At 40.4% G+C, this 23,538-nt stretch overlaps 1 protein-coding gene across 3 annotated transcripts in view; it reads left to right on the top strand.

The window, feature by feature from the left end:
* MYO1D (myosin ID) overlaps positions 1-23,538 on the top strand; it is a 368,653-nt gene that overhangs the window by 28,754 nt on the left and 316,361 nt on the right. The window contains exon 1 of one of the 3 annotated variants that reach the window (XM_045488083.1): positions 23,171-23,438. The exons of the other annotated variants lie outside the window; for them this stretch is intronic. Within the exon in view, the coding sequence (XP_045344039.1) occupies positions 23,425-23,438 (14 nt within the window). The 5' untranslated portion in view covers positions 23,171-23,424. Of the gene's footprint in view, positions 1-23,170; positions 23,439-23,538 lie in introns of those variants that run through there. 3 annotated transcript variants of the gene reach the window in all.

Genomic DNA, 23,538 nt, shown 5'->3' with positions numbered 1-23,538 from the left:
GAGTGCCTTGGAGACTTGAATGAGCACGGTCTCCTTGGGGGGCAGAGGTGGAAGGCAGTCAGTGGGGTGAACAGTGAGTGGTGGGGGTGAAGGGGTAGAATCGGCGAGTGGTGGTGCAGCTTTTAAGAAGTTTGCTCTGAGGGAAGGAGAGAAGCCACAGCTAGAGGAGGTTGTAGATGGGTTTTTGCTTTTCTGTCATTTTTAAGCCTGGAGAGTTGAATATGAGTAAATGGTGAAGGGAAGGAGGCAGGCCAGAGAGCAGTTTGAGGGAGGAGAGAGTCTAATCAAAGGGTGAGACCCCTGAGGGGATGAGAAGCCAAGTGCTGGAATCTGGAGAATCAGTGGGGGTCAGGATGTGGAGGAAGGGAGCTGCTGAGCTTGTGGTTTAAATGCTCTCTCTCTCTCTACCTCCAGTGCATCAGAAGCCTTTCTGTGCCCATGCACGGTGACCTCACCGACCAGAGCATAGCTGCATGGTCCATGGCATTTCTAAAACAACCTCATCCACGAATAGCACCTGCATGCACATCTGGGTGATGGCAACTCAGGTTGTTTAAAACTGCTCGATTCAGTGCTGTCTGTATGTTGCTATTTGTTCTGAAATATCTTCCATAAAAGTGGGTGTAAAAGGGGGCGCCTGGGTGGCTCAGTTGGTTAAGCAACCGACTCTTGATTTTGGCTTAGGTCATGGTCTTACAGTTTGTGAAATCGAGCCCTGTATGGGGTTCTGCACTGACAGCATGGAGCCTGCTTGGGATTCTCTCTCCCCCACTCTCTGCTCCTCCTTTCTCTCTCTCAAAATAAATAAACGTGGGGCGCCTGGGTGGCTCAGTCGGTTAAGCGGCCGACTTCGGCTCAGGTCGTGATCTCGCGGTCTGCGAGTTCGAGCCCCGCGTCGGGCTCTGTGCTGACCGCTCGGAGCCTGGAGCCTGTTTCAGATTCTTTGTTTCCCTCTCTCTCTGACCTTCCCCCGTTCATGCTCTGTCTCTCTCTGTCTCAAAAATAAATAAACATTAAAAATAAACAAACAAATGTAAAAAAGACAAAATGATTGTAAAAGGAGAATGAGAATGAATCCACCCTCAGGCAGTGAAAGCTAGTCCTGTAGCCCATCGTAGCAGGGGACAAGGAGTGTGAGCTTCAGCTTCACACTGTCTGTGCCACAGGGCACCTGGATGGCTCAGCTGGTTATGCGTCCGAACCTTGGTTTTGGCTCAGGTCATGGTCCCAGGGGGGATTGAGCCCCTTGTCGGGCTCCTCACTGGACGTGGAGCCTCCTTAAGATTCTCTCCCTCTCTCTCTCTGCCCCTCTCCCTTGCTCACTTCTTTCTTTCAAAATACCAAAACCAAAACAAACAAACACAAAGAAACAAAGTGTGTGCGCCACACTTCTCAGAGCTGATTACATTTTGCCACATGTGTTACTTAACTCTGTCGTGGCCTCCTTTTTCACTATTTAGTTTGGGTTCTAAAGAATTGTTTTGATCTGTAATAGTTGACAGATTTTTGGCTTTTTGAATGGTATGAAGCACACAAAAAAAAATAGTTCTAGATCTACAGTCTGGAAATAAGGGGAAGGCGTTACATTAGGAGCTAAAATGTAGTAAGGAGTAAGAACCAAAACTAGGGAAGAATACAGGTTTTCGTCAGTGGTGGGATGGAGAAATAAATTGTGATATTCATATGACAGAATAACTAGATAACAACAAAAATGAATGAACTACATCTACATGCATCAGCGTGAATTAATCTCACAATCATAATATTGAGCAAAAGAACCAAGACACAATACAAAACCATCTGTGCTCCATCTATATAAAATTCAAAAACAAGCAACAATAATCTGCGATGTTAGAAGTCAAGATAGTGGTTATTTTTGGAGAGGAGAGGAAGAAGTGGTTAGGAGGAGGTGACAGGAGGGCTTCTGGGGCTGCTGGTAAGAGTTTTCTTGATATAGGCGTGGCACACAGGTATGTTCACTGTGGTAATTCATCAAGTTGTGCATTTATGACTTGTGGAATTTTATGTGTTCCTATTATACTTCAATAAATTGTGTTTAAAAAGGATTGAGGAAACAGTACAAAAATCAGCAAGTAATTAAGAGTTGGTAAAAGTCCTTTGATCTATGAATGGCATTATAAACCTTTTTGCAGCCAATGAGGATTAACCAACAGTTCTATTAACGTCAGCTGAAGATATGTCATGACTTCAGGGGATTTGCAGAGGCTGGAAAAGCGACCGCTAAATATAAGATGTATGTATGTATGTATGTGAGGCGACATTCACACGTGTACATATGCATTTGTATATCATACGTTGGTGTCCCATAGAGACCACAGTATAGCTACTTAGTATAGCACGTGGATTCAGCCAGCAAAGTATCCAGCAAAGTATTCCTATTCCCTACCCCCAATTCCTGTGTTCTGTAGCTGTTGTTTCAACCTTTATTCGTGCCTCTTCAGCCTTTACCCTACGTTTATTACTCCTCTTCAGATTACTCTCTCTTTTCATTTTGAGTCTCAGATGCCTTGAAAAATTGCACATTTATGGGGTGTTTTTAATCCCAGGTTCTGCTTAACTAGCTTAGTTGGTTCCTGCACAAGAAGTGAAAACTAATTCTAGGGGCCCCTGGGTGGCTCAGTCGGTTGAGTGTCCGACTTCGGCTCAGGTCATGATCTCACGGTTCGTGGGTTTGAGCCCTACGTCAGGCTTTTTTTTTTAACTAGTATGCAGATGCCATTTATTTGGTCCATAAGTACAGTGTAGTCGTATTTGAGTTCTACAAAACACCAAATATAAATAACCTGAAACTGTAACAATACACAAAAATTGGCTTCTTACACAGACATACCAGGCAGTACAAGCTGAAAACTTGAGTAAATTAACACACAATTGTCAGCACAGCTTGCTCAGAGCCTGGAGCCTGCTTCACATTCTGTGTCTCCTTCTCTCTCTGCCCTTTCCCCACTCACGCTCTTTCTCTGTCTCTCAAAAATAAATAAATGTAAAACAAAATTATAAAAAAAAAAGTGCAAACTAATTCTAATATTAGTTTGTTACATGAAATTAAATCTGTTACCACTATATATACTTCATATAGCATAGCTTAAAGTGAAACAAGAATTACTTTTATTATTTGTAGTTTGCAATTGGTTTCGCCAATGAGTTCCGCTTCAGGCCAGGAAAAACTGCTGTTGATTTCCTTAGATGTATGTGCAAGCTTCTTCACATTCAGGTTTATTTCAGGTGGAATTTTGTTTTTTAGAAGAGGGTGACTCACTTATGAGGAATTTTAAATAGCTAAGCAAGGGAGATCTCTGTTTTTCATAAATTTTCAATTGTGTCCACTCTGCCAGCATCCATTTTTATTTCTTTATAACCCTTTATGAGTTAGGTCTTCATGATAACTCTGATTAATAAACTAAACTTCCCAGAGATTACCTATTGCATGGGTTTGGAAGGAACAGAAAAGAAATGCTCCATGAAGTGAAAAGGAGATTTTAGTGTTCTCTAGTTTTGACTGATTCCAGCATAATTCCAGTTGTTGACATTGCTAGTAAAAAGAGTATCTGACTCCCTCCCCCCCGCCCCGCCCCATTTTTAGGAAATTAAGCAAATTTGTGCCTATGTTTGAAAGGAGTATCTATATTAAAGGTGACTTTGAAAAGTGGGCCTCACGTTTGGAAAAGAAAAAGCTAGTGAAAAGTTCTTAGGGATTGAGTTAAAGAAAGACTTGCATACTTTAAAAATCACTGCAAGATAGCTATGTAAACTTAAGGCAGATCCCACAGTGTCATAATGTGGAACTTATTACTTGTTTCAGTAATTTGCTTGTTAAAAGTTACTCTCTTACATATATTGATTCTTAGAGCATTGGTTCAGTTGTGTAGAAAAAAATTCTTAAGTTGTTAATTCATCTTGTATTTTGTTTCGTTTGTGAGCCAAATCATCCATTCACTTAAGCATTTAGTGCATCTAATTTTTTGCCAATTGTATGCTAGGTTTTAGAGAGACAAAGATGAGTAGAATTGTACCCATGACCACGTTGAACCCAAATCTAGAGGGAAAGGCAGATACAAATAATCACAGCAGTGTGATGCAGGCTGCAGTAGAGACACAGATGGTGGGCTGCAGGACCTCAGAAGACCCATCTAACTGTTTCTGGGCCAGGGAGGGGTGAGGGGAAAGAAAGCTTTCTAGAAGAGACATTTGCACTAAAGGATGAGTAGGGCGTTCTCAAGTGGGCATGGAAAGAGTGAGTTCAGGAAGTCCCATGCTTGCATCCTTTCTAGATTTCATTATGTGGTATTAGGGAACCCTTGAAGGTTTTTGAGTGAGGGAGACGGCTTGATCAGGTTTACATTCTAGAATAATAGCAGTTGGTACTGTGAAGGGGATATATCATCTCATGGCCGAAGCTGGAGGTAGGAAAGCCAGTTAGGAAATTACTGAAAGGTGAGAGCACGGAGGAAGAGGGAGGAGAGAAGGAGGCATGGTTGCCGGATGTCCTGAGGAGGTGGGTGTGAGTGGCCTTGGTATTTAATTGGGTATCAGTGGAGCCAGAGGGTAGTCTGACTCACCAAGGTAGGAATTTGGGGATGGTGGTGCTAGAGGAAAGATTTGGAGTGTGGGATGGAGGGTAAGATGGCAGGTTGAGGCTGTTGAGGTTCTCTTTCTTTCTCTTTCTTTCTTTCTTTCTTTCTTTCTTTCTTTCTTTCTTTTTCTCTCTTTTTTTTTAGAGAGTCTGCGAAGAGGGATAGAGGGTGACAGAGAAATTCTTAAGCAGGCTCCGTGCTCAGGGTGGAGCCTGACATAGGGTTCGGTCCCACAACCCTGGGATCATGACCTGAGCTGAAATCAAGAGTCAGATGCTCAACCAACTGAGCCACCCAGGCGCCCTGAGGCTGTGATTCTTGTGAGTCATTACACTGGATTGTCTAGAAGCCACAAAACTTAGAGGAGTGACAGGTACTAGGGACATAGGTGTCAGCGTCTTCTGGATATGATGACACCTGATGCTTCTGGAGTACATGAGATTACTGCGGGAGAATGCATACATTGAGAAGAAAAGACACACACCTCCTTTCAGAAAAAGAGTTTGGGGGCGCCTGGGTGGCTCAGTCGGTTAAGCATCTGACTTCGGCTCAGGTCATAATCTCACGGTTCGTGGGTTCGAGCCCCGCATCGGGTTCTGTGCTGACAGCTCAGAGCCTGGAGCCTGTTTTGGATTCTGTGTCTCCCTCTCTATCTGACCCTCCCCTGTTCATGCTCTGTCTCTCTGTCTCAAAAATAAATAAATGTTTAAAAAAAGAAAGAAAGAAAGAAAGAAAGAAAGAAAGAAAGAAAGAAAGAAAGAAAGAAAGAAAGAAAGAAAGAAAGAAAAAGAGTTTGGGTCCTCTTATTGAATTTGTTTCTCATACATGGGTTTTTACCCCCCTTCTCAATATACAAATGACCCTTATGGAGAACTTGGAAAGTGCATAAGTATTAAAAGACCATGAGATTCACCAATAATTCAATTCTTGTTTCCCAAGAAAATTGCTATTAACATTTGGATTATTTTCTTCCAGACTTTTTTTTGTGCATATACTTTCCATACAGTTTAGATACCACTGTATATTTTTTCCATTGAGCATTAATTCAAGCACAGTACTATCTTATTAAAATTATAAATAACATTGCATTTAATGTTTCTGTGTGAGGATTATTTCTTTTCATTATTTATGATTACAATGTTTTCTTGCTTTTGATTACAGCATTTTCTTAGCGTGGGTTCCTAGAGGTAGAATAACTTGGTTGAAAGGTATAAACAAAGGCAAAGCTTTACATTTTATTATTTTTTTATTGTAAGTGGGCTCTGCACCCAGCCTGGGGCTCGAACTCACAACTCTTGAGATCTAGAGTCGCATGCTCTACTGACTGAGTCAGCCAGGTACCCCTAAAGTTTTACATTTTGTTAAGTGTTTTTCAAAATGGTTGTATTAATTTATACTCCCACTGACAACAGCTCTAACATTTAAGGAGTTCATTAGACAAAAAGTCAGTAGAAGAGGTAGATGGACCAGAAAGTAATGGTATGAGAGAGGCCCTCAGAGGAGAGGATTTCTAGAAAGAAGCATCGGCAGTAGTGAATGCTGACGTCACAGACGCCAAGGATGGACAGACCCATCAGGTTTGGTATACAGGTGGTAGCATAATGGTAGGGGGTTAGCCAGCTTACAGTGAGCTGAGAAATGGATGAAGCAGACGTGTTCATTCTGGAACATAGCTGTGAAGGACAGGAAAGACAGGGTTGTTATGTAGAGGGGCTCAGAACTGATGGAAGGGATGGTGTTTGTTTTAAAACATTTTTAAATTTTTTATTTGTTTCAGAGAGAGAGTGTGAATGGAGTGTGAACAGAGAGAGAGAGATTGATTGATTGATTGATTGAGAATCTTAAGCAGACACCACATTCAGCATGGGCACGACCCTGGAATCATGACCTGAGTCAAAATCAGGACTTGGACTCCCAACCGACTGAGCCACCCAGGTGCCCCAAGGATGTCATTTGTTTTAAAAGGTGCCTGAGATGTTGGCATATTTGGGGGGAATAGGAGATGCTGAGGAAGTGAGAGAGGATGGGGTCCCAAGCTCCAGGGCCACGTCTTTTTCAGGGACAGGAGGAAGGGTCATCACGCCGTGAGTATAGGCTGCTATGCGGCAGCTGGAGGTGCTTCCATCTAACAGATTCATTTTTTCTGGGAGCAGAAGGCAAGACTCACTTGAGAGCGGAGGGCACACAGAAACTTCAAGCTTGAGGTGAGGGTGAGCGGGTTCACATTCTGACGTGGGTGCTGGTCGAGGGAGCCGGTCAAGGATAACCATGAGGATCACCAAGTAGTGTTGAAGGTTCTCCTGAGGTTGAAAACCACGAATCTGTAGCTCCCCATCATGGGTCTGGGCAGTTTCTCTGGCATTCTCAGCAGCCCAGGTACAGGGGAGAAGCAAAGCAGTCAGTTGGCCATCTGAAAAAATTTCCTGCACAAGTACATTAAATAACTTTAAGTACAAGGAGGTTTATTCCTTCACAAATGAGAAAAAAATAGATTGACTTCCATGGAAACCTGATGACCAGGCTCCATCCAGGCCTTGGTACTACTCTGTTCCCTGGGAATTCACTGATTCTTGTCATTGAGTTTTACAAAAAGTTGGTTAAAGTAAGAAAGGTTAGGAAAAGAAAAGTTGGCATATTCTTGTATGACACATCATAAACAAAAACGAGGTACATAGGTTGAGTTAGGGGAAAGCAAAAAATAATTTTTTAAATGTTTATTTTTGAGAGAGACACAGCATGAGCAGGGGAGGGGCAGAGAGAGAGGGAGACACAGAATCGGAAGCAGGCCCCAGGCTCCAAGCTGTCAGCACAGAGCCCGACACAGGGCTTGAACTCACCAACTGTGAGATCGTGACTGAGCCGAAGTTGGACACTTAACTGACTGAGCCATCCAGGCACCCCGGATGATTGTTATTTTTATGAGAAAAGTTAATATAGTTAGTTTGATTCTCTCTTAACATATTATAAAGAAATATTTTCTTTATTCATCCTATTATTTTTTCTTTTACATGGTTTTGAGTGACATCAGTTTTCAATGGATATAAACAACCATTCTTGGGAACAGTAGCTATTAAATTGGTTTGAAAGCTGCTTGACAAGGATGAAAAAAAATATTATTTCCCAAAGGACTGCAGTAAGGCTGATGACTTTTATGCCAATGGAAGGCCAGTTTTTAACCACAAAAATTTCCCTGTAACCTTTCATGATTGGAAACATATTACTTGCTATTCAAAAACACAAGCAAATTAGTGAGGAGAGTTTCTAAAATAAGCTGAAGGGTTAGACATATAATTTGCGGATGCCATGTCATGATAGTGAAGTGTATTTCCTTCTGTGTTTTGTTTTAGACTGTAGAGAGTACATGAAACTCTACAGTCCAGGCTTCAAACATGTTTTTACAACTCAACTGTAAGAGGAGGACGCTTGATTTTTAAGCACGGCTTCTTCCAAGTGTATATGTTTTACTATATAATGCTTATTTCTAGCAGTGTATTTCTTCTTTTATAATATATAGTTTATCTAACTTTGTGTTGATGCACAGGAATTTAGGGAACTTGGCATTGTCTTTGAAATGGCTGTGTAGGAGCATTTTTATTATAGGGCAATTCTCTTAAAGCATATATTTTAAAGAACAAATATGAGCTACATATGCTGACAGTAAGGGTGCAGGAGGCCGGGTTAGAGAGTAACTGCACCCGTAGTTCAAGCTGGAAGTAATCACTGGTCGACAACATACCAAGAGTGTGTTGTGCTGTAAGGAGGGAATCAATTTTAGATGCAGTGTGACCATCAGAAAGCTAATGACAGACTATGGTGATTCTTCAAACTAAAGGTGTCTGCAGCATCCAGAACATTCTGTTTCCTTGCTCACTCAGAGACTCAGCTACCACAGAACTACTTGTTTTCCTAAGGAAATGTAAAGAGAGAGATGAATTAACTTCTTTGGCAGCTTTTCACTTTGGCATAATTTAAACTTTCCAAAAAGTTACAGGAGTTCCCACATACTTTTCACCCAGATTCACCAATTGTTTGATATCCACCAATATTTGAGAGTGAATTACAGACATCGTGCCCTTTTACTCCTAATGCTTTAGTGTGTACTTCCTAAGGACAAGGAGAGTGTCTTATGTGACCACAGTGCAGGTATCAGAAGCAGGAAATTTTACACTGAATTAGATAATAGTCTTGTTTCAAAGTCCATATTTGATTTTGCCAGTTGCCTCCGATAATGCCTTTCATAGCAATTTTTTTTCTGGTCCAAGATTCATATCATATCTCTTTCATCTCATTTAATCTTGATTAACTGAAGTGAAAGGGAGGGGAACACAGGCTTCATTTCATGCTTTTGTTGTATACAATCTATTTCAGCATCTTCTCTGAGAACGGAATGATGGAAGGTTTTATGTAGCAGTTATCATATAGGAAATACCTGTCTTTCATGGTTCATCAGTTAGTAACTTTTCAGCAGATGATTTACTTTTGGACAAGCAACCACTGGTTCTTAAGAAGTCTTGCTATATGGGTACCGTTGTGTGCTGCAGTATTAAGCTTTCTTTTGTTCAAAGCGGTCTTTTTTTTTTTATTTTTATTTTTTAATGTCTACACCCAACATGGGGCTCAAACTCACGGCCCTGAGATCAAGAGTCACACACTACTAACTGAGCCAGCTAGGAGCCCCACAGGACTTATTTTTAACATGTGTTAGCTACTATTTCATCATACATTTTGTGTAAGTTCCTGGTAATATGGTTCTAAAGTATGTCCTGTGTCTTATCTTCAGCTGAGGAAAGATGAGAAATGGCCATCATCTTTCTGCCTAAGGCCGGTCATTCACTTTTCTTTTCACTGGGCTATGGGCTAGAATTATTCTCTGGAACAGGTGAACAAAGCAGCATATGCTTGTGATTCCAAAAGCATTCGTCACCTTCACCATGTTTGTTCCATTGAAAATTGCATGACAGTTTCCTGTACTGATGTTTCATTCTATAGAAGTTTTGCAGAGTTGACATTGTGCTTCTAATTAATTCCCACAAGAGATGACGAATTCCCAGATTGAGATTTTTATTAAAAGTCTCATGGCCTAAATAGAATCACAAAGCTAAGAAATACAGTACAATTTTTAAGCAGTTATTTTATTTGATTTTATGATTCTATGGAAGTGAGAATTATGTTCTCATCTATTCTGTTGTGTTTTGTCTTGATTATTTTCATTTTTATGAATGTTTGGCTGCAAAAGGATATATTGTTCCTCCCAAAATTTACCTTGGAATATGTTTTCTTTGTGTTTATATTGTCAGTCTGTTTCCATTTTTATTTAGTGATTTGAATTTTTTTTTGTAAAGTTTATTTACTTATTTAAGTAATGTCTACACCCAGTGTGGGGCTTGAACTCACGACTCCAAGATCAAGAACAGCATGCTCTTCCAACTGAGCCAGCCAGGTGCCCCAGTGATTTGAAATTTTTGATGGTTTTTGTACATAAAATGAACAGTTTTCTAAATATCACTAATTACTGTCATTTATTTTTGCAAGACATATTTCTATTTCAGATGATAGAATTTCAGCCCCTAAAGCACAAAACTAGATTTTCACCTGAAGATACATGTAGATGCTTACCTACAGATGACTTATAAGTGTACTAAGCCTCAGTGACTTTGTCCACATTGCAGACTCTGTTATGCTGATCAGATATAAATATAACAGTAACATGCATGATCGCATGACATATATGCACTTTTTTGGTAATGCCTGAGATGATGCTGAAGTAGGTATTCTGCTATTTGACCTTTCAGAAGTCAAGATCAATACCACGTACGGGTGTCACACGATGAGCTGACTTGTCGTTTCATTAAGCCCAAGTTGCATTGCAGTCCAGTTCTTGAACTCTGAGGTACCAAGTCTGTGTGAGGCAGGATGAGATACCAAGACACAGTCTTAGTTCTGTTACAGAGGAGGAAGAGGGCAAGTGGCTGCTGGGTCACAGCCCCCGAATCATTGTACCACGCCTCAGCCTCGTCTTGTACCCCTTTCCCACTGCTCGCTTTTCTGGAGCGGTACCAGCTGTTTTTCAGTTACCCTAATTTGGCACAGGTTTTTTTCCTATAATTTTTCAGCGATTCATATTTTTTAGAGGAAGATCCTTAAGTAATATTTTCCTTTCTTTTAAGAGGGCAAAGCAAGGGTGTAGAAAGCCACCACATGAGTGGAAAATGTTCTTGGAGTGGGAATCGCATCATTTCTGTGGTGCTGGAAATATTCTCTGCCACTGTCCAGTTCGGCAGCCACTAACCACATGTGGTGGTTGAGCTCTTGAAATGTGACTGGTGCCACTGAGGAACTGAATGTTACATTTTATATCATTTTATTTGACTTAAATTTAAATAGTCACACGTGGTCAGTGGCTACCATATTGGATTGTTCAAGTTAACACTGTCATTCACCAGTCTGAGACCGTCTCTGAACTCAGGCTACTTATCTTAAAAGTAAGGATTATCTTTTGCATAGACCTGAGAACCAAATACCATCGTGGATATAAAAGCTCTTTGAAACTCATAAATTGAAAATATGAAAGGACTTTATCCATATTATGGCCCCGCGGTCTTTTTTCATAGCAAAATTGGAAGCAACTACTTTTCGTTGCTTATCTCAGTCCTATTCTTTCCCCTGTTCCATTGATTGCTGCTTTTAATGGGGAAAAACCTGTAGTCTGTCATGTAAATAGGGAGAGGAAAGCAAAATTAAGATAAAAAACTAAATGGGGAGACAAAATAATTCATTATTGTTGAATTGTGGTTGAAACTTACTGGCTCTTAAACAGGTTTGAAAGTGAGGGGCGCCTGGCTGGCTCAGTTGAGTAAGTGTCTGATTCTTGATCTCAGCTCAGGTCTTGATCTCAGGGTCTTGAGTTCAAGCCCCTCATTGGGCTCCCAGCTGAGTGTGCAGCCAACTTAAAAAAACAAAAAAAAAGAAAAGGTTTGAAAGTGAAAATTGAAGACAGATTTTTTGATAAATGAAAATTATATGTATAAAAATTCACACATACATATATGTCCATTTTTTTTAATGTTTATTTATTTTTGACAGAGAGAGAGAAAGAATATGTGTGTGTGTGAGCTAGGGAAGGGCAGAGAGAGAGGGAGACACAATGTAAAGCAGGCTCCAGGCTCTGAGCTGTCAGCATAGAGCCTGATATGGGGCTTGAACTCACAAACCATGAGATCATGACCTGAGCCGAAGTCAGATGCTTAACTGACGCCCCACACACATGTCCATATTTTAAAATATGGTCAAGATAGAAAGTTACAAAGACAAAAATAAAAATCACTCAAAATCTCACCATCCAGAATAGCTATTGTCAATGTTTTTGTTTGTTTTAATTTTTTTCATGTTTACTTATTTTTGAGGGCAGGGGGAGGAGAGTGTAAGCAGGGGAGGAGCAGAGAGAGAGAGACACAGAATCTGAAGCAGACTCCAGGCTCTGAGCTGTCAGCACAGAACCTGATGCGGGGCTTGAGTTTTTGAACTGTGAGATCATGACCTGAGCTAAAGTCGAACACTTATGACTGAGCCCCCCAGGCACCCCAGTGTGTGTTTGTTTGTTTTATTATTTATTTTATTATTATTTTATTTTTTTAATGTTTATTTATTTTTGAAGGAGAGGAAGGCAGAGCATGAGTAGGGGAAGAGCAGAGAGAGAGGGAGACACAGAATCTGAAGCAGGTTCCAGGCTCTGAGCTGTCAGCACAGAGCCTGATGTGGAGCTCAAACCCACAAAATAGGAGATCATGAGCTGAGCCAAAGTCAGATGCTTAACCACTGAGCCACCCAGGCGCCCCTGTTTGTTTGTTTTTTTAAGTTTATTTATTTATTTTGAGAGAGTGTGTGAGCATGAGTGGGGGAGGGACAGAGAGAGGGAGAGAGAGAATCCCAAGCTGGGTCCATGCTGTCAGCACAGAGGAGCCCAACACAGGGCTGCAACCCACAAACCTTGAGATCATGACCTGAGCCAAAATCAAGAGTCAGATGCTTAACTGAGTCACCCAGGAACCCCATCTATGTTTTGATGTGTCTTTTCAGGTATCTTTTTCTTATACATGTGTAACTTTGTAAAAAACACAAATATGGTGGTGAGGGGTGCCTGGGTGGCTCAGTTGGTTAAGCATCTGACTTGGGCTCAGGTCATGATCTCAGGGCTCCTGAGTTCAAGCCCAGCATCGGGCTCTGTGCTGATAGCTCAGAACCTGGAGCCTGCTTTGGATTCTGTGTGTCCCACTCTCTCTCTCTGTCCCTCCCCCGCTCACGCTCTGTCTCTCTCTGTTTCTCAAAAATAAATAAACATTAAAATTTTTTTTTAAAAAAATGGGGTGCCTGGGTGGCTCAGTCAGTTGAGCATCTGACTGTGGCTCAGGTCATGATCTCATGGCTTGTGAGTTCGAGCCCCATGTCGGGCTCTGTGTTGATAGCTCAGAGCCTGGAGTCTGCTTCGGATTCTGTGTCCCTGTCTCTCTCTGCCTCTCCCTCACTTATGCTCTGTCTCTCTCTCTCTCTCTCTCAAGAATAAATAAAATATTAAAAAAATAATAAAATCCCCACAAATATGGGAACATGCTGTGTTAGCCTTCATTTTAAAAAATGTATTATTGATATTTTTACATGTGAATAGACATACATCTACTTAAAAGATCTATAGGTTTTTAATTACAAACATAATAGTTACACAAAGTTAAAAATTCAAGCATTGTATAAATATAGAATGTACAAAAAATTTTCATAATTCATATCCCCCATGGCATTATTAATTGGTGTACAGGTCTGTCTTTAAATACATATACATATACAGGTATACATACATATTAGTGTGACTTTAAATTTTGTTTTTATAAAAACTAAACTACACTGTATATACTTTCTTAAGCTTGTTTTTTCACTCAGCAGCATATGTTTTGTACACTTATTTAACATGTTATTGTATTTCATACAATGGCATATTTAATCAATTTAGTGGTGAGCTGGTTTCATTTTTTTGCTAATAAATAGATATCATTGTACTAACAAATATCTGTGTGTGTGTGTGTGTGTGTGTGTGTGTGTGTGTATGTGTGTGTGTTTTTTTGGTATAGATTCCTAGAAGTAAAATAAGGAGTCGACGTGTGTAACTTTTTTTTTTTTTAAATTTTAGAAACAGAGCATGAGCAGGGAGAGGGACAGAGGGAGAGAGAGAATCTTAAGCAGTCTCCACACTTAATGCAGAGCCCAGTGCGGGGCTTGATCCCACAACCCTGGAATCATGACCTGAGCCAATATCATGAGTTGGAGGCTCAACCAACTGAGCTACCCAGGAGCCCCAAAGTGTGTGTGCTTTTAATATTTTTATATTTATTGTGAGATTGCTGTATAGGGAAGTAACATTAATTCAGCAGAGCATGAAAATGTCTTCAGAATGAGTATTGCCATATTCATTTGGGGAAAAAAAAGCTTTATCCTTGCTGGTGCATTTTCTTCATGTTAATCTTAGCTTGAAATTCAGCTAGATAAGTTTATGTGGACATATTGTTAGGGAACTATAGAGCCCACATTTTGCCTGTATTACCTTGAAGAAACCCACTGCCATTCCTTTAGTTCTGATTCCTGGATCTGTAAACTGCTTCTTCCTCCCTTACTTCCATCTCTTACATTCCCCTAAAAGGTAGGGAAATAGAAAATTCAGTGACTCTGGATTTCCTTGGCATACCACATAGAAAACATGATTTAGTGACTAAGAAACATAAGGCTAGTAGTCAGTACTAAGCATTCCATTTGATTCATTCAACATTCCGTTACTGATTTGGCAGGTTATTTGGCTTTGAATACATTTTATATAAACACACTTCTCCATTTTCTCCTCAGTCACCAGAGTTTGTTCTTTGTAAATACTCAGTGTGGTGTATGAGCTTTAGAATAAGATGGAGTTTACTTCTTTGGCTGGTTGAGTACTTTATATATATATATTTTTTAACATTTATTCATTTTTGAGAGACAGAGTGCAAGCAGGGGTGGGGCAGAGAGAAGGGAGACACAGAATCTGAAGCAGACTCCAGGCTCTGAGCTGTTAGCACAGAGCCCGACGTGGGGCCTGAACCCACAAACTGTGAGATCATGACCTGAGCTGAAGTCGGGTGCCTGACAGAGCCACCCGGGTGCCCTGGCTGGTTGAGTACTTTAAATCAAAGGTATTTCATAGACTCCAGTTAAACACACACACACACACACACACACACACACACACACACACAGTTTGGCTTAAAAATTGAATTTAAGAGTAATTCCTGCTCTTAAAGAGAATTAGGAATGAAACAACAGTATTAACTGTGTGGAGTAAAAAAAACAAACAAAAAAACAAAAAACATGTATTGAAAGAAATAGAAAGAAATAGTGATTTGGGTCAGGTAGAGTCTTGGAGAGCTTTCTAGAAGAAATTAGATACTCAACCTGGTTTTTAAAGTTGGTGGGATTTTGTGGTCTAGATACATAGCGTGGGAGGTGTACTCTGAATGAGAGTGAGGAGAAGGCATGGAAAACACCATGGGTGCAAGGTTGAGTGCCAGCAATATCTTGGAAATAGCATACAGCTTCCCCTGACTGGAGTAGATCATCTGACCTGAGAAAAAGCAGGAGAGGGGGAGGGGATATGGGCAAGAGAGAGGAGGAGAGAGAGTGACCCAAGTGTGTAAAGTGTGTAAAGACTTGGAGGAATAACTGAGTATTTTTATTTTATTTTATTTTTTACATTTAATTTTGAGAGACAGCACAAACAGGGTAGGGGCAGAGAGAGAGGGAGACACAGAATACAAAGCAGGCTGCAGGCTCCAGGCTCTGAGCTGTCAGCACAGAACCCGATGTGGGGCTTAAACCCATGAACCGTGAGATCATGACCTGAGCCGAAGTTGGATGTTTAACCGACGGAGCCACCCAGGCGCCCCTAACTGAGTATTTCTGACCAACAAAAGTACTAGAGAAACCGTCAGTCCAGTGTGAATCTGACTTCTAAAGGGCCCACGTGAGTCCTGTCCACTGGGACACTGCTGGACTTAACTGTCTCAGAAAACTTACAGCCACCTAAACTTCTCATGCTTCACGAAATTCCCTGTACTCTTCGTCATCTCCCCAAATGTCATCCCTGGTATTCCCACACTGCGTCCCACTTCTCCTCCTGACTCAGGATTATCAACTCGTACTCCATCACATCCGTCTTCTCAACCTTGAACTGCATCATCACACTGTTTCAGGGACCCTCGCCTGGCAAAAGCCAAGCCCTGGACCTATCAAACTGGTCTTTTTTGTTTGCTCTTATGATAGACCCAGTACAAGGGCTGCTGAGCCTTGCTGGAGAAAATTAGGCTACTTAGTCAATAAATTTACACTTGCTAACCTCACTTGTCTTAAATCTGCTGGGCTATCCTCCTCGGCTGTGTCCTAGGCTTCTTTCTCCCATTTCGTGCAGTACCTTTTTCATATTCTTTCCATTAGCCGCATATTTCCGTCTTGCTACTCAAAGAAGTACTTCTTCAGACCTGAATGCCCATTCCTGCTGGCACTTCTGCACCCATTCTCTCCTCCTTCCCTCCTGTCTCAGTAGAAGATGTGCTCATCCTCCTCTGTTAGGCCAGTCCCATCCTCCCTGTCCACAGGTCCTGTCTCTTCTCATCCTCACAGGGACATGAACTTCTCAATTATGACTTTTCTCTTTTGAATATTAGTCCTTGCCCTCTCTCCTGCATCTTTTCCTTCAGTATTCAAATCTTGCAGTGGTCACCTGGTGTTTTACCAGACTAGGACCAGCCCCCCTCCAATCTAGTCAAGTATAACTCTGGGAACCACAGCATAAATACAAAGCAGTCCTCCTTTTGGCCACCGTTGATTGATCCAAGAGTGGACACCTGACTTGAATTGGACCAATCACCGTTCTTCACCAGGATTTTGTATTTGAAATGAAATCCTGTTTCTCTCTCTTTTGGTGGCTGAAATTCAGAATGCATACATGTTTGGAACTGTTGGGAGTCAAGTTCTATGTGAAGATTGGAGAGTAGAAAACAATGATAGCAATGAGAAAACAATGAGAGAAGAATGTGAATGAATTTGAATCGATTATAGCAGAAAGGTAAAAACAGCATCCCCTGAGCTTATTTTACAAGCAGTGATTCCCAGCCCTTTTCCTGTCATGACCCACATAGAAAATGGTAATATCAGTACTGCCTGTTGAGGGAAATGGATAAGGCTGCGCTTATGGCTGGTAGGCACACCTGTAATCTGAGCACAGGTTAGGAAGCTGTGTTCTACAGTGTTCTGGGAGAGCACACCTGTAACCCACACCCAGGTGGGGTCACCCTGTTCCAGTATCTGGTTCCAGTTCTTTGCTTGAGTCCCAGTCTGTAGGTCCTGTGAGATATCGACATAACCTTCCCGTAGATGTCATTTCCTCCAAGCTGCCTTCCTGAACTCCCAGCTGCTCCTCCCGTGTGCTCCGGTAACACCCTGGGCCCTGTACTCTTAATTATCTAATTATTTGTATACCCTGTTGAACTGTGAGTCCCAAGAGGGTAGGAAGCACATCTGCCGTTTTATCATTATAGCCCCAGTGCCTTGGAGTGTCGTAAACATCTCCCGAGTGAAGGAATTATGTTCTGCGCAGATAAAAAGATTAAGAAGCAGATTGTAACTAGAACAAAGTCTTAAGTAAATATTCTTTCTTTCTAAAGGAGACAACTTTTGAATGGGCGCCCTGGAAAGGAAAGTGCATGAGAACTATGTCTTTCTGGCATTTTCACTCAAGGAGCTTTTTCAGAGCATGAAAGCTTCCAGTTTCTCATATTTCGACTTGAATTACATATCTCAGTATTCATATTGGAAAATAAGACTCAGGCCATCTTCAGAATAACAAATCTCTTGTGAAAAAAAAATGCTTCAAAAATCCTGAGAATAAATATGCAGGCATAACAACATGGGCAGTTTCTCTGTTGTCCGCTGGCAGAGTTATGTATTCATTCTTATTTATCAATACTGAAAACTATAAGGAGGGTCAGTTTCTTTCTCACAGGGTCAGTCTCCTTCCTCTGAGGTTCTCCTTCATTCTCTTTCCTTCTCTGAAGGTAGCCCTTTACCCCGATTGGTTGTCTGTCACAGAATTTCCACGTTTGGTGCTTCACTCTGCTTTGGTGTGAGAGACCAGACTACAAGTGGTTAGCAACTGTGTGTGACTCCATGTAGCTTGACCCAGATTTTTAAAGCATTAGTCTCTCCTAGGGTCTTCCTCGTGCCTTTGGTCCTTAGACCCCACTACTACGGCTTCTAGCTATTTTGGTAAGCCTCCATATGCTTTGAATTCTGGCTGAAGTTTTTTTCTTTATTCATTGCATGGCGTTTGTAAAAATAAGGTTCTTTCTTCATTGGGATGTAGGCATATCTCTGTTTAACACTGAATTTAAAAACTGGCGTCTGGGTGGCTCAGTCATTTGAGGGATCCAACTTCAGCTTGGGTCATGATCTCGCAGTTCATGGGTTTGAGCCCCACATCAGGCTCTGTGCTGATGGTGCAGAGTCTGCTTGGGAATATCTCTCCCTCCCTCTCTTTCTCTGCTCCTCCCCCATTTACTCTCTCTATCTCTGAAAATAAACTTTAAAAAAAAAAACAGCTGTCCATCTGGCTCTCTCCAACAGCTGGGCCTGCCTTCTTGGCTTAGAGCTTAGTGCTCCCTGCTTTTGCTTCTCTTTGGTTTTTGACATTTCCTGTATTTATGGTCAAAATTAAGACTCTGCTGTCCTGCCTTTCTTCCCTTCCATTTTTGTTTTGCTAACCATACATTATTTTTGCATAATTATATCACAAAAGGAGATATGGCTCAGCAGCAATTATTTCAAAAACCTTAGGGGAAACAATATATGAAGTTGTAACCCTTCATAGGTTAATTTAAACACTTAATGTAAGTTAAAATAAAGTCCCAATTGGATTGGAGTGGAGTCAGGTGTACAGGAGGGAACTTGGCTAAGTAATTTCAAAATTAATATGGAAAAAATAAATATGTGATAGTGGCATAGAAACGTTTGAAAGAGAAGAGTATGGAACCAGGATATAATCTAATCTACCACTGGTACTCCAAGTAGCTTCTTGGCTGTCCTCTTGACTTCTTCTAGTAAAGTATTTTTCATCTTCTTATAGCCAAGTAGTCTTTCTAAAATGCTTATCTTCATGATTGAACTCTTCAGTGGCTTGCCTCACCCTCAGGATAAAGGAGGAACCCACTGAAGGTCTTGCATGACCTCACTGGACCCTTGTCCAGCCTCAGCCACCTTCGTGCTCCATTCGCAGTGAAATGCTCTCAGCCTCTGCTAGCGCAGAGCTTTCTAGCACACCTCCCCCTCAGCCACAAGACATCACCCCTCCAGGAACCATTTTCTCATTCCCCACCTCCAGGTTAGGGGCCTGTTAGCTCACTCTGCATATCCTATCATCCATATCACACACTATTGTCACTGCCCATTGACTTGTCTCCATCTTCCTACTAGCCCGTAGGTGCCATAAGGACAGAGACCAGGTGTGTCAGGTTGACCATTTTAATCCTAGAATTTAACACAGTGCAGGTGCTCAGTGAATATTGGCCAAATGAAATAATTATAAGGCTGTATGCGATGTCTGTATAAGGCTATAGATGTTCCCCAATACAGCAAGAATAAAAGGACAGATTGAAAGAACTGAAAAGACAGCCCAGGAGACTGCTGCATGTATAAAAATTTAATAAGTGATTAAGTATGCATCATACATCCGAAGAAGAAAGGAATATTTACTTGATAAATGGTACTGCCACAGCTGGCTATCAGTTTAGGAAAAGATAAGATTTAGAGATGAGTCCAGTACAATACCCTCAAAAAAGGTTGCTAAGGAATTAAAGAGTTAAATATTTTTAAAAACTGGAAGAAAATGGATGTGAATATTTACAGAGAAATACTCATAGAGTATGTATATACAGAATATTGTAGAGAAAAGACTTTTTAAGTTTATTTATTTATTTTAAGAGAGAGAGCTTGCACGTGTGCACATGCGAGCCAGGAAGGGGCAGAGAGAGAGAGAGAGAGAGAGAGAGAGAGAGAGAGAATCCCAACCTAGCTCTGCACTGTCAGTGTGGGGCTCGAACTCACGAACTGAACTCATGACCTGAGCCAAAATCAAGAGTCAAACACTTAACCAACTAGACCACCCAGGTACCCCAAGAAAAGACATTTCTAAGGTAGGATATGATTACAGATTTGACCACATAAAAGTTTTAAAAGCCCAAAGCAAATTACATCCCAGGAAATGATTCTAGTAAATAAAATAAATAAAAATATCTTAAAAATATCACATATATTGTATATTAAATATATATAAAAGGAAAAGAAAAAGGTTAATATGTTAAATGAATGAGAACAATTCTAAAGACCCCAGTAGGTAAATGCATATGCAGAAAATGAACAGACCATTTGTAAAAGTAAAGTATAAACAGCAAAATTAAAATATTTTTAATTTTACTAGTAGTCACAGAACTAAATATTAAAACAACAAAATACTGATAATTTTTTTCTATCAAACTGATAAAAAAAATTTTTTTTAAGACAGAGTCGGTGAGGACATGGTAAATGGATATTCTCACGCATTGTTGAGTACCAACATCAATTGATAGAGTTCATTCTGAAGCTTTTTGGCTCTGTGTATATCAATACCAAATGGTCATATACATTAAGTAACTCTACTTCTTGTAAATCTAGGTTAAGGAAACATTTTAGGTACAGATAGAGCTTTAAAAGATGGTCATCAAAGCATTTAATTACAGTAAGAATTAGAAGTGGTCTAAACCTCCAGCAGTAGAAAAATAAATGATGACTTATCTACTTGAGAGAATAATACATAGCTATTAAAAATGAATATGAGCCACATCTGGGAGAAAAGATTTTCACAATATATATATCTGATAAAAGACTTACAACCAGAACATAAAAGGGACTCCTACCCAAAAAAAAAAAAAAAAAAAAGGCACTTTAAAAAGAAGAAAACCAGATGATACATTCCCCAGAGTAACTAAAAGTAAAAATCCAAATATTGGTGAAGATAAGAAGCAGATAAACTCATTTACCTATTGCTGGGGAGAGTCACTTTGGAAAACCTTTCTCAGTATTTCCCAGGCCAACTATATACCTGTCCTATGATTCAGCACTTCTAACTCCTAGGTATATACTCAGGAGTAATGAGTTCAAGTGTCCACCAGAAGACATAAACAAGGTTGTTCCTTGCAGCTTTAATCAAAGTAGCCCCAGGGCACCTGGGTCTGACTCTTGATTTTGCTGTTTCTTGGTCCAAGGGTCCTGGGATCAAGCCCCATTGAGCTGCACCCTTGGTGGCGTGGAGCTTGCTTGAGAGTTCTCTCTCTCTCTCTCTCTCTCTCCCTCTACCCTGCTGCATGTGCACATGTGCTCTTTCTCTCAAATAATAATAATAATAATAATAATAATAATAATAATAATAAAGTAGCCCCAAACTGGAAACAACCCAAACGTACATCAACAGGAGAATGCATTAAACAAGTTGTGGTATACTCCTATATGGAATGTTGTGTGACAATAACAAGAGAACAAACGAATGACACACACAACAAACAACATGAACAAATCTCACTGACATCATGGTGAACAAGAGAAGAGAGATCAAAGGAGCACCTCCTAAATGATTCCATTTATGTGATGCAAGAACAGGCAAATTAGTTGATCATGACAGGTATCAGAATAGTTACCCCTGGGCGGGAGAATTGACTGAGAACAGGCACAGGGGAACCTTCTGCTGTGATGAAAATTTCCTGTTTGTTAATCTGTATGCAGTTACAGAGGTCTATACATATGTCCAAATTCAACAGACTCTATGGTTCATATGAATGACCCCTTTACATTTCTCATTAATAAAAAAAAAAAAAAATGGAGGAGATGCCTGACTGGCTCAGTCAGTGGAGATTGCAACTCTTGATCTTGGGGTTGTATGTTCGAGCCCCATGTTGGGTGTAGAGATTACTTTAAAAATAGAATAAAAACTTTTTTTTAAAAATTAAATAAATAAATAAATAAATAAATAAATAAATAAAAATTTGGGGAAAAATTGTATATGTGGCCTTGGATAAGTCAGTTCATTTTCCTAAGCTTTAATATTCTCATTTGTAAATCATAATAATACTTAAGTTGCTGGTTTACTTTTAGAATAGCACATGGTCAGTGTGTAATAAGTTGCAGTTTATTTTCAACTAGAAATATTTTTAAATGATTATGATATGTGAAATATGTATAACTTGAATAATATGGTTAGAGAAATACAAAAGAAACAAAACTCCATTATGCATTAAAAAATTCACAAAATTTATTCAGTAGATGTCTTTAGTTGGCGGGATTAGTTTTTTCTTCCTATTTTTAGTTTACAAAAATGTTTAATGAGCATTGCTTTTAGAATGAAACCTATTAATCTTCAAACATTAGAAAAATTCAGTCAAGGGGCACCTGGCCGGGTCAACTGGTAGAGCATGTGACTCTTGATCTCAGGGTCATGAGTTTGAGTCCTGCATTAGGGGTAGAGTTTACTTAATAAAAAAAATTGGGGGTGGTGGTGCACTTCAGTGGCTCAGTCAGTTAAGCATCTGACTGTTGATTTCGGCTCAGTTATGATCTCGATCTCATGGTTCATGAGTTCAAGCCCTGTGTCGGACTCTGTGCTGACAGTGCATGGAGCCTGCTTGGGATTGTGTCTCCCTCTTTGTCTCTGCACGTCCCCTGCTCATTCTCTTTTTGTCTCTCAAAATAAAACATAAAAATAATTAATAATTAAAATTGTAAATTTCAGTCAATAGTAAGTTCAATATGAACCTACAATTAGTGTGAATCTCTAAATATTCTCTTTTAGGTTAGATTAATTGAAGAGGATTAACTACAACTAAGGAGTGATATTTATCTGGTTTTAGGTGCTACCATTCTATTTTTTAAGTGTTGTTCTTAATTTATTTTTGAGAGAAAAAAAGAGACACAGAGCATGAGCGGGGGAGGGGCAGAGAGAGGGAAACAGAATGCAAAGCAGGTTCCAGGCTCTGAGCTATCAGCACAGAGTCTCCTGAGGGGCTTGAACTCATGAACTGCAAAATCATAAAGAGTTGAAGTCGGATGATTAACCTACTGAGCCACCCAGGCACCCCTAGATGCCACCATTCTAAAGGGATATAAACCTAGAAGATGTTCAGAAAAAGCACAACCAGGAGAGCAAAGAGATTCTGGGCTGTGGAATGTGAAAGAAGGCAGAAAGAACTCTCGGAGAAAAAATACCGAAAAGGATCTGATGGCTGTTTTCCAATTAGAAAGGCATTTGTGTGACAAAGCATTTGTTGTGTTCCCTGTGGTCTCAAGCAGGACTGGAATCAGCAGGTAGAAGCCATTCCAGGGAAGAGGTTTCTGGGCTGGATAAGAGAACCCTTTGTGGCAATGCTGTTCATGTATTCAAGACATTGATGGAGTGCTTTTCTGTTGTAGGTGCTCTGCTAAGTGTAGAGTTCGAAGAGTAGGTAAGGCATGGTCTTCAGTGAGCATGTACAGTGACGAAGGAGCCTGTGCGTAATGTTTTCAGTGCTACAGCACAAGTATGAACAGAATGTTCTGAGGGCACAGTGGAGGCAGCTTTCTCTTCTGCAGGGAATTGGAGGAGGTAACATTTCAGTCAAGTATTAAACAATGGATTAATCAGTGTTTGCCAAGGAGCCACGCAGAGAATGGTATCTGGAGCAGAAAACCAGAGCTGTGTTTGATGAGCCTATCAAGGTATGTTTGGGACAAATTGTTTAGGATCTTGTATGCCCCTTTATAGGCAATGGGAAGTTATTAAAGACGTTTAGGAAAGGGAGTGGTGTGCGTTTAGGGG

The sequence above is a fragment of the Leopardus geoffroyi genome, chromosome E1 (genome assembly GCF_018350155.1).
Source record: "Leopardus geoffroyi isolate Oge1 chromosome E1, O.geoffroyi_Oge1_pat1.0, whole genome shotgun sequence".
Classification (NCBI taxonomy): Eukaryota; Metazoa; Chordata; class Mammalia; order Carnivora; family Felidae; genus Leopardus; species Leopardus geoffroyi.
The sequence above is the reverse complement of the archived record's forward strand: the minus strand, read 5'-3'. Positions and strand labels throughout refer to the sequence as shown.